A 16,172-nucleotide genomic window follows, 5' to 3' on the forward strand; every position below is an offset into this window, starting at 1 on the left:
CTTTAATTTATCTGGAAAGAGTAATATAATTTAGTTAATATAATTTTGAATTTTGGTGATTTCTTTCCTAAAATATAGGATTCGTTTTGTTATTGTCATTAAAAGAATATTACGGAATATTTTTTGTAAATAACCGCCATTACTAGAAAAAGGAAGGTTACAAAAAAAAATTCAAATAAAAAATTTAAACAAGCAAATCATCCTTATTTTCTCATAATCATCATCACGAATTGCTTTAATCATAATTCGTATGTTCAAAACTGCACAAATCAGACAAGAAACTACTATAGTGTTGTTCAAGATTACTTTCATTACTCCCTTTTCTTTGCTTCCAAATACCAATTAAAAAAATACAATCCTAATGGAATCTGCATCATCCATGAGGAAACAACCGTCTAAACCCAAAGTTAATAAAGAGAATCAAGCTACACAATCAACGAGTAAAAGAATCAGTCGAAAACCACTTGGAAATTAATCTTAATCAACAACACGCTGGAGTACATTTGAACAATCCAGGTTTTTTACTTTTGTAATTAATTTTCATATAAACCAAGCCTGATTTGTTCATACATCTTATTTACACACTCACAACTTAATATTTTGTTCTTTTAAGTGTTATGTCATCATTAATTAAACAAACATGAGAATACAGATTATGCCACTAGATCAACACAATCTAAACAACTCCACCCAGTATATACAAACTATGGTTATCTCATGAACCAACAAGGGTCGAGCTGTGGAAAGGAAAACTTAATGCCAAATATGGTTTTGCATACTCCGAGACCTTCACAATATTCTTGCAATTTTTTCCAACCAATGACGCTAGCCATTATTAATCCATTCAACTATTACCAGAGTAATTTTCATTGTTTTATCTATTTTTAAACTGTTTACCATACTTATTTTTACAAACATAATTATTACATTTTATTACTGAATGAGTGTTAATAATAACTATTAAAAATGATGTTTGTATATTCAGGTCGACTTTCAACTGGATTGTTATCATCATATCCAACTGTCCCACATCATTTTACTAATGGTAAATGTATTGTATAATCATACAGTTGTAATAACTTTTTAAACAAATGTATAACCATCTGTGATTGCTTTGTAGCACATCACCAATCAACACCATGTAATCTATTGAATAACAAATGCACAACGTCCAATATTTCTCCAGAATCACAGGCTAAGCAGGATGCCAAGAGTAAGTTTGTTGTTTTATAAAACATTTAACACATTTTTTTAATTAAATTTATTTATATAAATTTTGTTTATAATTATATTGATGTTGCTATTTTAATAATGTGCCTAATTTTCTTTTTATGATTTTGCATTTTTATTAGGTAAAAGAGCTGAGAGAATAGCAATACTAAAGCAACGAAAAATAAGTCAACGTACCACCAGAAACAACATAACACCGATACCATTTGATATTAGTGAAGCTGGGACATCTAGTGTTAATAAACCGATTATCACTGGAATTTCCAAAGGTATATATAAATACAATTGGCTCTGAATTATTGTAAATTAATATAATACATGTTAGTCCCTTATTTAATTCTTTGATTTTAACTACATTGCATTTGTTGTGTATTTTACAAACAGATTATAAAGACGAAGGGGACATGTGTCACAAGTGTTCCGCTTGCGGTGCTTTGCTATGGTATAAAGAGACGCGTCGTGGTAAGAATACCAAAGGATTGCAAGGTTCTTTTTCTCTTTGTTGTTTGAAAGGAAAAAATTGCTCCACCCGAGTTCACCAAATCACCTCCAAAACTTTTGCTTGATTTATATACTAAAAAACATCCAAAGAGCAAACATTTTATTGAAAATGTAAGGCAGTATAATATGATATTTTCCTTTACATCGGTGGGTGGCAAAGTTGATACATCGGTAAACAGAGGAAGAGGCCCTTGGACTTTCCGTATTCGTGGACAAAATCGTTTGGTACCTTCTGAAGGAAAGACACCAAAATATTCACAACTGTATATTTTTGATACGACTAACGAAGCAGCTAATAGAAAACGGGCCATCGGATAACTCCATTTTCCAAATCAGCTACTGTATTAATAAAGTTTTGACATTACTTTTATACGAACTGTAAGTTTAGTATCATATTATATTGATTCTTATGTGTTTCCTTTTGATATTAGTGGAAAAAACCAAAATCAACCAACTTCATCAAAAAACACTCTCGATGAAGAACTTATTAAGGAACTTATGGACATGCTTGATGAGTGCAATCCACTTGTCAAGATGTATCGAAATGCACGTGATCATTTTGAAAAGAATCCGAAAGATAACTTCAAAATAAAGTTAATCGCCAGACGTAGCACAGATGGTCGTAACTACAACTTGCCATTCGTTGAGGAAGTAGCAGCATTAGTAGTTAGCGATATCGATTTGAATTTTGATAAGAGAGACATAGTTGTACATAGTATTTCTGAAGGGTTAAAAAGAATTAGTGAACTACACCCACAGTATTTGGCACTACAATACCCTCTGTTGTTTGCGTATGCCGAAGATGGATATAGGCCAGATATTGATCATCAAGATGTGGATGGTACTACCACACGTATTAAGAAAAAGGTCTCTATGAGTGAATTTTTTGCATACAAAATCCAAGATCGATCCGAACTAACGCTGGCACATATGGCACGAAAGCTGCATCAACAACTGTTGGTAGATGCATACACAATGATCGAATCTGAACGAATTCATTACATCAGAATCAACCCAAAAATACAGAGAGCAGATACATTCGCACACCTTACACTTGCTAATCTATCAGGTGATGTGATCAACAGTATGCTGGGCAATCGTGTTAAGTTACCAGCTTCTTTTACGGGTAGCGCTAGATATATGCTTGAAAATTACCGTGATGCTACGGCATTGTGTCGTGTATATGGTTATCCAGACCTATTCATTACTTTCACATGTAACTCTAAATGGCCAGCGATCACAAGAGCATTAGAAGGAACAGGTTTTACTCCAGAAGATAAACCTGAATATCAGGGTAGAGTATTTAAAATGAAACTCGACCGCCTAATGGAAGATATAAAGAAAAACAAAATTTTTGGAAAAGTTCAGGCATGTATGTTATATTTTAAAACAATTCTTTTACAATGGTTTAACCGTTGTTTTTTTTTAAAAAAAATATCATATATTATTTGTTACTTAAAAAACAAAACTGTTACATTAAATTTTGATACATGTTCCTGTACTTGCAGATCTTTATACAATCGAGTTCCAAAAACGTGGCTTACCACACGCACACATATGCATCTTCCTTCATGAAAGCGATAAATTGCCTGAACCGGAAGATGTTGATGAGTACATTTCTGCTGAATTACCGGACAAAGAAGAAGATACAGAACTATATCAACTCGTCACAGAGTTAATGATTCATGGCCCGTGTGGTGAAAAAAATCCAACATGTCCTTGTACTGATATCGAAAAGAAATGCATGAAAAGATTTCCAAAGGCTTTTGCAGACATTACCAGTGTAGATCATGATGGCTATCTGATATATAGAAGGAGAGAGGATGGCAGAACAGTCATCAAACAAGGACATGAGCTTGATAATAGAAATGTTGTTCCGTACAATGCATTTCTTCTTAGAAAATATCAAGCTCACATCAATGTTGAGTGGTGTAATCAAGTTGGTGCTATTAGGTATTTGTTCAAGTATATCAATAAAGGCAATGATAGAGTAACTGCAGGGCTATGCGATGAAGAAATCGATGAAATCAAGGAATACAATGACTATAGATACATATCATCCTGTGAGGCTGTATGGAGGATACTAAAATTTGATATACACAATCAAAATCCTACTGTTATACGACTTGCTTTTCACTTGGAAGATCAGCACTCAATCATATTTGATGAAGAAGATTTTATTAAGAATGTTTTGGATCAACCTTTGGTTAACACATCGCAATTTCTTGAATGGATGAAGTGTAACCAGGCCTGCGAAGAAGCCAGGCAATTGACTTACGTGGAGTTTCCAACAAATTTTGTATGGAACAAACAAATAAGATTATGGACTAACCGAAAAAGATTTACCGGTTCTATTGGGCGTATACATCATGCACCCCCTATAACTGGTGAACTTTTTTATCTTCGTATTTTACTGAACAAAGTTAAAGGGCCAACTTCATACGAAGATATCAGGACTGTTGACGGGAAGGTTTGTTCAACGTTCAAAAATGCATGCTTTGAAATGGGTTTACTGGATGATGAACAGGAATACATAGATGGTATCAAGGACGTAAGTACATGGGAATCTGGACATTTTGTTCGTAATTTATTTGCTCAACTACTTCATTCTAATAGCCTTAGTCGTCCAGAAGATGTTTTTGAAAAGACATTTGATTATTTATCAGTGGAAATAATTCCTCACCGACTTTCAGGTATGCTTAATATTCCGACATGTTTTCAAATTAGTATTTCTGATTACTATATTCACAAAAACTTGAATAGATTATATGTTTAATAGATTTTTTAAGATTGCTAATTAGAGTACCAACAACAAATTGTGTTTTAATACAAAATATCTTTAAACTTTCCTGGACTATAAATCTAAGTGGTTTTTTTTCATCTTTGACATATCCATTTGCTTATTTTTAACACATCAATACAGCCTACAATACAAATGTTGCAGGACCTTATGTTGATTGAGATAGAAAAAATTCTTCAACGCAATGGCAAGTCATTGAGGAATTATAGTTCTATGCCATACCCTTCATCAAGTTCGTTTCATTTATCTGAAAATCAACTGATCATAGACGAACTTTCTTACGATATGTCTTTGCTCGAATCAGAACATTAACATCTAATTGATAAGTTAACCGAAGAACAACGAGATGCGTACAACACCATTTTAAATGCGGTGGAGAAACAAATTGGAGGTGTCTTCTTTTTATACGGATATGGTGGCACAAGTAAAACTTTCCTTTGAAAAACATTATCAACTGCACTGCGTAGTTAGGGTGAGATAGTGTTAAATGTTGCATCAAGTGGAATAGCATCTTTGTTGTTACCTGGAGGTAGAACTGCCCACTCGCGTTTTGCAATACCAATAGATACTACTGATGAATCTTTTTGTGCCATTATGCCTAACAGTAATTTGGACGGGCTAATTAGAAGAACAAAATTAATTATTTAGAATGAGGCACCCATGGTAAATTGCAGGTGTGTGGGAAGCGATAGATCGCTCATTACGTGACATTTGTCGAACAGTTAATCCTAATAGTAATGAAACTCTATTCGGAGGAAAAGTCGTGGTTTTCGGAGGGGACTTTAGACAAGTGTTACCTGTTATTACTCATGGAAAAAGAGAGGATATCATGGACGCTTCACTTAATTCTTCATACATATGGGATCATGTTACTGTTTTAAAATTGACAGTTAACATGAGACTATCTAACGCTTCTTTAAATAATTCTGATGAAGATAACAAAGACAATTTTTCCAATATTCGTAAGTTTGTAGATTGGTTGTTAGACGTCGGTAATGGTAATGTCAACCCAAGTGAAGATGGGATTTCAGAGATAGAAATGGCCGAAGACGTTTTAGTGAAAGACATGTAGTGACCCGAACTTTTCCATGTTTATATATATTAATTGAGATTGATATTTACATGATTAAATGTTTCCAACATGTTAAGAAATCAAACTTGTTAAGACTTGATTAATTGAAATATGTTTCATATAGACAATTGACCACCCAAGTTGACCGGTGATTCACGAACGTTAAAACTTGTAAAAACTATATGATGACATATATATGGATATATATATAGTTAACATGATACTATGATAAGTAAACATATCATTAAGTATATTAACAATGAACTACATATGTAAAAACAAGACTACTAACTTAATGATTTTTAAACGAGACATATATGTAACGATTATCGTTGTAAAGACATTTAATGTATATATATATCATATTAAGAGATATTCATACATGATAATATCATGATAATATAATAATTTAAAATCTCATTTGATATTATAAACATTGGGTTAACAACATTTAACAAGATCGTTAACCTAAAGGTTTCAAAACAACACTTACATGTAACGACTAACGATGACTTAACGACTCAGTTAAAATGTATATACATGTAGTGTTTTAATATGTATTTATACACTTTTGAAAGACTTCAATACACTTATCAAAATACTTCTACTAAACAAAAATGCTTACAATTACATCCTCGTTCAGTTTCATCAACAATTCTACTCGTATGCACCCGTATTCGTACTCGTACAATACACAGCTTTTAGATTTATGTACTATTGGTATATACACTCCAATGATCAGCTCTTAGCAGCCCATGTGAGTCACCTAACACATGTGGGAACCATCATTTGGCAACTAGCATGAAATATCTCATAAAATTACAAAAATATGAGTAATCATTCATGACTTATTTACATGAAAACAAAATTACATATCCTTTATATCTAATCCATACACCAACGACCAAAAACACCTACAAACACTTTCATTCTTCAATTTTCTTCATCTAATTGATCTCTCTCAAGTTCTATCTTCAAGTTCTAAGTGTTCTTCATATATTCTACAAGTTCTAGTTACATAAAATCAAGAATACTTTCAAGTTTGCTAGCTCACTTCCAATCTTGTAAGGTGATCATCCAACCTCAAAAAATCTTTGTTTCTTACAGTAGGTTATCATTCTAATACAAGGTAATAATCATATTCAAACTTTGGTTCAATTTCTATAACTATAACAATCTTATTTCAAGTGATGATCTTACTTGAACTTGTTTTCGTGTCGTTATTCTGCTTCAAGAACTTCGAGCCATCCAAGGATCCATTGAAGCTAGATCCATTTTTCTCTTTTCCAGTAGGTTTATCCAAGGAACTTAAGGTAGTAATGATGTTCATAACATCATTCGATTCATATATATAAAGCTATCTTATTCGAAGGTTTAAACTTGTAATCACTAGAACATAGTTTAGTTAATTCTAAACTTGTTCGCAAACAAAAGTTAATCCTTCTAACTTGAATTTTAAAATCAACTAAACACATGTTCTATATCTATATGATATGCTAACTTAATGATTTAAAACCTGGAAACACGAAAAACACCGTAAAACCGGATTTACGCCGTCGTAGTAACACCGCGGGCTGTTTTGGGTTAGTTAATTAAAAACTATGATAAACTTTGATTTAAAAGTTGTTATTCTGAGAAAATGATTTTTATTATGAACATGAAACTATATCCAAAAATTATGGTTAAACTCAAAGTGGAAGTATGTTTTCTAAAATGGTCATCTAGACGTCGTTCTTTCGACTGAAATGACTACCTTTACAAAAACGACTTGTAACTTATTTTTCCGACTATAAACCTATACTTTTTCTGTTTAGATTCATAAAATAGAGTTCAATATGAAACCATAGCAATTTGATTCACTCAAAATGGATTTAAAATGAAGAAGTTATGGGTAAAACAAGATTGGATAATTTTTCTCATTTTAGCTACGTGAAAATTGGTAACAAATCTATTCCAACCATAACTTAATCAACTTGTATTTCATATTATGTAATCTTGAGATACCATAGACACGTATACAATGTTTCGACCTATCATGTCGACACATCTATATATATTTCGGAACAACCATAGACACTCTATATGTGAATGTTGGAGTTAGCTATACAGGGTTGAGGTTGATTCCAAAATATATATAGTTTGAGTTGTGATCAATACTGAGATACGTATATACTGGGTCGTGGATTGATTCAAGATAATATTTATCGATTTATTTCTGTACATCTAACTGTGGACAACTAGTTGTAGGTTACTAACGAGGACAGCTGACTTAATAAACTTAAAACATCAAAATATATTAAAAGTGTTGTAAATATATTTTGAACATACTTTGATATATATGTATATATTGTTATAGGTTCGTGAATCAACCAGTGGCCAAGTCTTACTTCCCGACGAAGTAAAAATCTGTGAAAGTGAGTTATAGTCCCACTTTTAAAATCTAATATTTTTGGGATGAGAATACATGCAGGTTTTATAAATGATTTAAAAAATAGACACAAGTACGTGAAACTACATTCTATGGTTGAATTATCGAAATTGAATATGCCCCTTTTTATTAAGTCTGGTAATCTAAGAATTAGGGAACAGACACCCTAATTGACGCGAATCCTAAAGATAGATCTATTGGGCCTAACAAACCCCATCCAAAGTACCGGATGCTTTAGTACTTCGAAATTTATATCATATCCGAAGGGTGTCCCGGAATGATGGGGATATTCTTATATATGCATCTTGTTAATGTCGGTTACCAGGTGTTCATCATATGAATGATTTTTATCTCTATGTATGGGATGTGTATTGAAATATGAAATCTTGTGGTCTATTATTATGATTTGATATATATAGGTTAAACCTATAACTCACCAACATTTTTGTTGATGTTTTAAGCATGTTTATTCTCAGGTGATTATTAAGAGCTTCCGCTGTCGCATACTTAAATAAGGATGAGATTTGGAGTCCATGCTTGTATGATATTGTGTAAAAACTGCATTCAAGAAACTTATTTTGTTGTAACATATTTGTATTGTAAACCATTATGTAATGGTCGTGTGTAAACAGGATATTTTAGATTATCATTATTTGATAATCTATGTAAAGCTTTTTAAACCTTTATTGATGAAATAAAGGTTATGGTTTGTTTTAAAATGAATGCAGTCTTTGAAAAACGTCTCATATAGAGGTCAAAACCTCGCAACGAAATCAATTAATATGGAACGTTTTTAATCAATAAGAACGGGACATTTCAGTTGGTATCCGAGCGTTGGTCTTAGAGAACCAGAATTTTGCATTAGTGTGTCTTATCGAGTTTGTTAGGATGCATTAGTGAGTCTGGACTTCGACCGTGTTTACTTAAAAAAATGATTGCTTAACAAATTTTGTTGGAAACTATATATTTTTAACATGTGAATATTATGTGATATATTAATCTCTTAACGCGTTTGATATTATGTGATAGATGTCTACATCTAGAACAAGTCCCATTGACTCACCTAATAATAATGAAGAGTCAAATGTAAATTGGAATGATTCGTGGACTGATTCACAAGTTCCCGAAGAGGAACCGGAAGAAGAGTCGGAACCGGAAGAAGAATCGGAACCGGAAGAAGAATCGGAACCGAATGAAGAAATAGAACTGGTGGGGAAAATAATAAAACGGTTAAGTAAAAGAAAATCCTCAACCAACCGACCAAGGTTAATTATGGTCAATGGTGTTTCCGCCAAGGAAGCAAAATATTGGGAGGATTACAATTCTCCGATGAATCGGATTCCGACGAGAATTCCGATGATGTTGTAGAAATTACCCCAACTGAATTTAAAAAGGGAAAAGAAAATAATAAGGGAAAGGGCATAAAAATAGAGAAATCTAATTCCAACCCCGATGAACTTTATATGTATCGTCAACCCCCGAAGTCCTTAAGTTGTAACAATGACCCAGGAACCTCTAAACCACCAGGTTTTTCTAAACCAATGTGGAAAACGACGACTCGTATTAGGGGAACATCATATATCCCTAGAAACTTGGCAAATCGAACCAAAATCGAAGAAGAAGAAACAAGCGAGTCGGAATAAGATAGTTGTATTCGTGTGGTATAATATATGTAATATAGTATGCTTATGCTTTATGATATATGTAAAAATTGCTTGTATTAATAAGTATTTTTTTTATGAATCTAACTCTTGTCTATTTTACAGTATAAAAACACAAAATGGATAGACAACCCAATATTTTAAGAGACCTACCCGGAGACATGATTGATGAAATCTTGTCTAGAGTCGGTCAGAATTCTTCGGCACAACTATTTAAGGCGAGATCAGTTTGTAAGACATTCAAAGAACGTTCCAAGAATGCCTTGGTTTATAAAAGGCTTTCATTCGAAAGATGGGGGATATCACATTGGGAAATCCATAAGTTACGATGTGTTTACTTTGACGCATATATTGCGGGGAACCCAAATGCTATTTTACGCAATGGGTTAAGAAATTATTTTGACTCAAAATATCCGAATATTGGACTTCGTGATTTAGAAAAAGCGGCTAACATGCAACATAAAGAAGCATGTTATGCTTACGGATTAGTAATGTTCGCTTCTCACCAAAGTGAGAACAAGAACATTGGGCTACAACTATTAAACAAAACGTTCCCACAAGTGACAGAGTCGGTAATTGGGGTAAGAAATGAGGTTTTTAGATTGTTACGGGACTGTTGGACATTACGTAACCCTCGTCCCATTGACGACGTTACAACACGCTGTCTTATCAACGGCCATAACGGTTATGTTCCACAAGACCAAGGATGGGAAGTAATCCTAGTAAAACCAGAATGTATGACTTGTTTCTGGACGTATGAATTACGTGTCTTTATTGCCTTTGCTGAACGACTTGTGTACTAGCTAGAATTATCTTCACAACCATCTTGTATCAAATTTATTGTGTGCTATATTTCATGCTATATGTAAAATAAGCGGTATTGTAAGTTTGTAAAATATTGTGAAAACATTTGAACGCGAAATATTATTATAATCAGTTTTTCATATAGAATTGTAGTAGTTGAATTGTATATTAGCTACTAAGTATGAACTTAACGGGTAGGTACTACCCGAATTTAAACTTATAAAACGCTAATATGAAGAAAAAGCTTTTATAAATGAGTTCATATTATGCTACGAAATACTATTAACTACTCTTAATATTCTGTATGATTAACTTGTTCCATTTGACTATTTTGAAGGAAATGGCACCGACTACTCGACACACCGTGAATATGAATGAAGAGGAATTCCGTACTTTTCTAGCTTCAAACATAGCCGCAGTACAGGCTGCGCTACATACCAACAATAACCTTGGATCTAGCAGTACAGAAAATCGTGTAGGATGCACCTACAAAGAATTCACTGCCTGCAAACCTTTGGAATTTGATGGAACCGAAGGACCGATCGGATTGAAACGGTGGACCGAGAAGGTCGAATCGGTGTTTGCCATAAGTAAGTGTACTGAAGAGGACAAAGTGAAGTACGCTACGCATACCTTCACAGGTTATGCGTTAACATGGTGGAATACCTATCTAGAGCAAGTGGGACAAGACGATGCGTACGCACTACCGTGGTCAGCATTCAAGCACTTGATGAACGAGAAGTACCGTCCCAGAACCGAGGTCAATAAGCTCAAGACAGAACTTAGAGGGTTACGAACCCAAGGATTTGATATTACCACGTACGAAAGACGATTCACAGAATTGTGCCTATTGTGTCCGGGAGCATTCGAAGATGAGGAAGAGAAGATCGACGCGTTTGTGAAAGGATTACCGGAAAGAATCCAAGAAGATATAAGTTCACACGAGCCCGCCTCCATACAACGGGCATGTAGAATGGCTCACAAACTAGTGAACCAGATTGAAGAAAGAATTAAAGAACAGACTGCTGAAGAGGCCAATGTGAAGCAAGTCAAAAGAAAGTGGGAGGAAAACGGTGATAAGAATCACCAATACAACAACAATAGCAATTACAACAATAATCGCAACAATTACCCCAACAATCGCAACATCAATCGCAACTACAACAAACGGCCCAACAATAACAACAACAACAACAACAACAATAGCAACTACAACAATCATCCCAACAACAATAATAATCGCAACAACAACAACAACAATCAGAAGCAGCTATGCCAAAGGTGTGAAAAGTATCACTCGGGGTTCTGCACCAAATTTTGCAACAAGTGTAAAAGAAATGGTCATAGCGCGGCGAAGTGTGAGGTCTACGGACCAGGGGTTAATAGAACGAAAGGAACAAATGGTGTCGGAACGAGTAATGGCGGAGCAAGTAGTGTCGGAGCAAGTTATGCCAATGTAGTTTGTTATAAATGTGGAAAACCGGGCCACATTATTAGAAATTGCCCGAACCAAGAGAACACGAATGGACAAGGCCGCGGAAGAGTTTTCAATATTAATGCGGCAGAGGCACAGGAAGACCCGGAGCTTGTTACGGGTACGTTTCTTATTGACAATAAATCTGCTTACGTTTTATTTGATTCGGGTGCGGATAGAAGCTATATGAGTAGAGATTTTTGTGCTAAATTAAGTTGTCCATTGACGCCTTTGGATAGTAAATTTTTACTCGAATTAGCAAATGGTAAATTAATTTCAGCAGATAATATATGTCGGAATCGAGAAATTAAACTGGTTAGCGAAACATTTAAGATTGATTTGATACCAGTAAAGTTAGGGAGTTTTGATGTGATAATCGGTATGGACTGGTTGAAAGAAGTGAAAGCAGAGATCGTTTGTTACAAAAATGCAATTCGCATTATACGAGAAAAAGGAAAACCCTTAATGGTGTACGGAGAAAAGGGCAACACGAAGCTACATCTTATTAGTAATTTGAAGGCACAAAAACTAATAAAAAAAGGTTGCTATGCTGTTCTAGCACACGTCGAGAAAGTACAAACTGAAGAAAAGAGCATCAATGATGTTCCCATTGCAAAAGAATTTCCCGATGTATTTCCGAAAGAATTACCGGGATTACCCCCACATCGATCCGTTGAATTTCAAATAGATCTTGTACCAGGAGCTGCACCAATAGCTCGTGCTCCTTACAGACTCGCACCCAGTGAGATGAAAGAACTGCAAAGCCAATTACAAGAACTTTTAGAGCGTGGTTTCATTCGACCAAGCACATCACCGTGGGGAGCTCCTGTTTTGTTTGTCAAGAAGAAAGATGGTACATTCAGGTTGTGTATCGACTACCGAGAGTTGAACAAACTTACCATCAAGAACCGCTACCCACTACCGAGAATCGACGACTTATTTGATCAACTACAAGGCTTTTCTGTTTATTCAAAGATTGACTTACGTTCCGGGTATCATCAAATGCGGGTGAAAGAAGATGATATTCCAAAGACTGCTTTCAGAACACGTTACGGTCATTACGAGTTTATGGTCATGCCGTTTGGTTTAACTAATGCACCAGCTGTGTTCATGGACCTTATGAACCGAGTGTGTGGACCATACCTTGACAAGTTTGTCATTGTTTTCATTGATGACATACTTATTTACTCAAAGAATGACCAAGAACACGGTGAACATTTGAGAAAGGTGTTAGAAGTATTGAGGAAGGAAGAATTGTACGCTAAGTTTTCAAAGTGTGCATTTGGGTTGGAAGAAGTTCAATTCCTCGGTCACATAGTGAACAAAGAAGGTATTAAGGTGGATCCGGCAAAGATAGAAACTGTTGAAAAGTGGGAAACCCCAAAAACTCCGAAACACATACGCCACTTTTTAGGACTAGCTGGTTACTACAGAAGGTTCATCCAAGACTTTTCCAGAATAGCAAAACCCTTGACTGCATTAACGCATAAAGGGAAGAAATTTGAATGGAATGATGAACAAGAGAAAGCGTTTCAGTTATTGAAGAAAAAGCTAACTACGGCACCTATATTGTCATTGCCTGAAGGGAATGATGATTTTGTGATTTATTGTGACGCATCAAAGCAAGTCTTGGTTGTGTATTAATGCAACGAACGAAGGTGATTGCTTATGCGTCTAGACAATTGAAGATTCACGAACAAAATTATACGACGCATGATTTGGAATTAGGCGCGGTTGTTTTTGCATTAAAGACTTGGAGGCACTACTTATATGGGGTCAAAAGTATTATATATACCGACCACAAAAGTCTTCAACACATATTTAATCAGAAACAACTGAATATGAGGCAGCGTAGGTGGATTGAATTATTGAATGATTACGACTTTGAGATTCGTTACCACCCGGGGAAGGCAAATGTGGTAGCCGATGCCTTGAGCAGGAAGGACAGAGAACCCATTCGAGTAAAATCTATGAATATAATGATTCATAATAACCTTACTACTCAAATAAAGGAGGCGCAACAAGGAGTTTTAAAAGAGGGAAATTTAAAGGATGAAATACCCAAAGGATCGGAGAAGCATCTCAATATTCGGGAAGATGGAACCCGGTATAGGGCTGAAAGGATTTGGGTACCAAAATTTGGAGATATGAGAGAAATGGTACTTAGAGAAGCTCATAAAACCAGATACTCAATACATCCTGGAACGGGGAAGATGTACAAGGATCTCAAGAAACATTTTTGGTGGCCGGGTATGAAAGCCGATGTTGCTAAATACGTAGGAGAATGTTTGACGTGTTCTAAGGTCAAAGCTGAGCATCAGAAACCATCAGGTCTACTTCAATAACCCGAAATCCCGGAATGGAAATGGGAAAACATTACCATGGATTTCATCACTAAATTGCCAAGGACTGCAAGTGGTTTTGATACTATTTGGGTAATAGTTGATCGTCTCACCAAATCAGCACACTTCCTGCCAATAAGAGAAGATGACAAGTTGGAGAAGTTAGCACGACTGTATTTGAAGGAAGTCGTCTCCAGACATGGAATACCAATCTCTATTATCTCTGATAGGGATGGCAGATTTATTTCAAGATTCTGGCAGACATTGCAGCAAGCATTAGGAACTCGTCTAGACATGAGTACTGCCTATCATCCACAAACTGATGGGCAGAGCAAAAGGACGATACAAACGCTTGAAGACATGCTACGAGCATGTGTTATTGATTTCGGAAACAGTTGGGATCGACATCTACCGTTAGCAGAATTTTCCTACAACAACAGCTACCATTCAAGCATTGAGATGGCGCCGTTTGAAGCACTTTATGGTAGAAAGTGCAGGTCTCCGATTTGTTGGAGTGAAGTGGGGGATAGACAGATTACGGGTCCGGAGATTATACAAGAAACTACCGAGAAGATCATCCAAATACAACAACGGTTGAAAACCGCCCAAAGTCGACAAAAGAGCTACGCTGATATTAAAAGAAAAGATATAGAATTTGAAATTGGAGAGATGGTCATGCTTAAAGTTGCACCTTGGAAAGGCGTTGTTCGATTTGGTAAACGAGGGAAATTAAATCCAAGGTATATTGGACCATTCAAGATTATTGATCGTGTCGGACCAGTAGCTTACCGACTTGAGTTACCTCAACAACTCGTGGCTGTACATAACACTTTCCACGTCTCGAATTTGAAGAAATGTTTTGCTAAAGAAGATCTCACTATTCCGTTAGATGAAATCCAAATCAACGAAAAACTTCAATTCATCGAAGAACCCGTCGAAATAATGGATCGTGAGGTTAAAAGACTTAAGCAAAACAAGATACCAATTGTTAAGGTTCGATGGAATGCTCGTAGAGGACCCGAGTTCACCTGGGAGCGTGAAGATCAGATGAAGAAGAAATACCCGCATCTATTTCCAGAAGATTCGTCAACACCTTCAACAGCTTAAAATTTCGGGACGAAATTTATTTAACGGGTAGGTACTGTAGTGACCCGAACTTTTACATGTTTATATATATTAATTGAGATTGATATTTACATGATTAAATGTTTCCAACATGTTAAGAAATCAAACTTGTTAATACTTGATTAATTGAAATATGTTTCATATAGACAATTGACCACCCAAGTTGACCGGTGATTCACGAACGTTAAAACTTGTAAAAACTATATGATGACATATATATGGATATATATATATAGTTAACATGATACTATGATAAGTAAACATATCATTAAGTATATTAACAATGAACTACATATGTAAAAACAAGACTACTAACTTAATGATTTTTAAACGAGACATATATGTAACGATTATCGTTGTAAAGACATTTAATGTATATATATCATATTAAGAGATATTCATACATGATAATATCATGATAATATAATAATTTAAAATCTCATTTGATATTATAAACATTGGGTTAACAACATTTAACAAGATCGTTAACCTAAAGGTTTCAAAACAACACTTACATGTAACGACTAACGATGACTTAATGACTCAGTTAAAATGTATATACATGTAGTGTTTTAATATGTATTTATACACTTTTTAAAGACTTCAATACACTTATCAAAATACTTCTACTAAACAAAAATGCTTACAATTACATCCTCGTTCAGTTTCATCAACAATTCTACTCGTATGCACCCGTATTCGTACTCGTACAATACACAGCTTTTAGATTTATGT

At 34.8% G+C, this 16,172-nt stretch overlaps 1 protein-coding gene across 1 annotated transcript; it reads left to right on the forward strand.

Moving 5' to 3' along the window:
- The first annotated feature begins 361 nt into the window (after window positions 1-361).
- Window positions 362-5,603, forward strand: LOC139874559 (uncharacterized). Its single transcript, XM_071861974.1, has 8 exons — window positions 362-440; window positions 986-1,045; window positions 1,121-1,213; window positions 1,353-1,499; window positions 1,615-1,672; window positions 2,163-3,103; window positions 3,240-4,424; window positions 5,206-5,603. The coding sequence occupies exons 1-8, from the start codon at window positions 362-364 to the stop codon at window positions 5,601-5,603; spliced, it is 2,961 nt and encodes a 986-aa protein (XP_071718075.1).
- Window positions 5,604-16,172: the final 10,569 nt, after the last annotated feature.

The sequence above is a fragment of the Rutidosis leptorrhynchoides genome, chromosome 11 (genome assembly GCF_046630445.1).
Source record: "Rutidosis leptorrhynchoides isolate AG116_Rl617_1_P2 chromosome 11, CSIRO_AGI_Rlap_v1, whole genome shotgun sequence".
Taxonomy (NCBI): domain Eukaryota; kingdom Viridiplantae; phylum Streptophyta; class Magnoliopsida; order Asterales; family Asteraceae; genus Rutidosis; species Rutidosis leptorrhynchoides.

Bases quoted from the DNA above. Each gene is read 5' to 3' on its own strand.
- LOC139874559 (XM_071861974.1), top strand. From the start codon at position 362: ATGGAATCTGCATCATCCATGAGGAAACAACCGTCTAAACCCAAAGTT. The intron at 1,046-1,120 runs GTAAATGTATTG...ATTGCTTTGTAG, and splicing joins CCCACATCATTTTACTAATG to CACATCACCAATCAACACCA. The intron at 4,425-5,205 runs GTATGCTTAATA...GGTAAATTGCAG, and splicing joins AATTCCTCACCGACTTTCAG to GTGTGTGGGAAGCGATAGAT.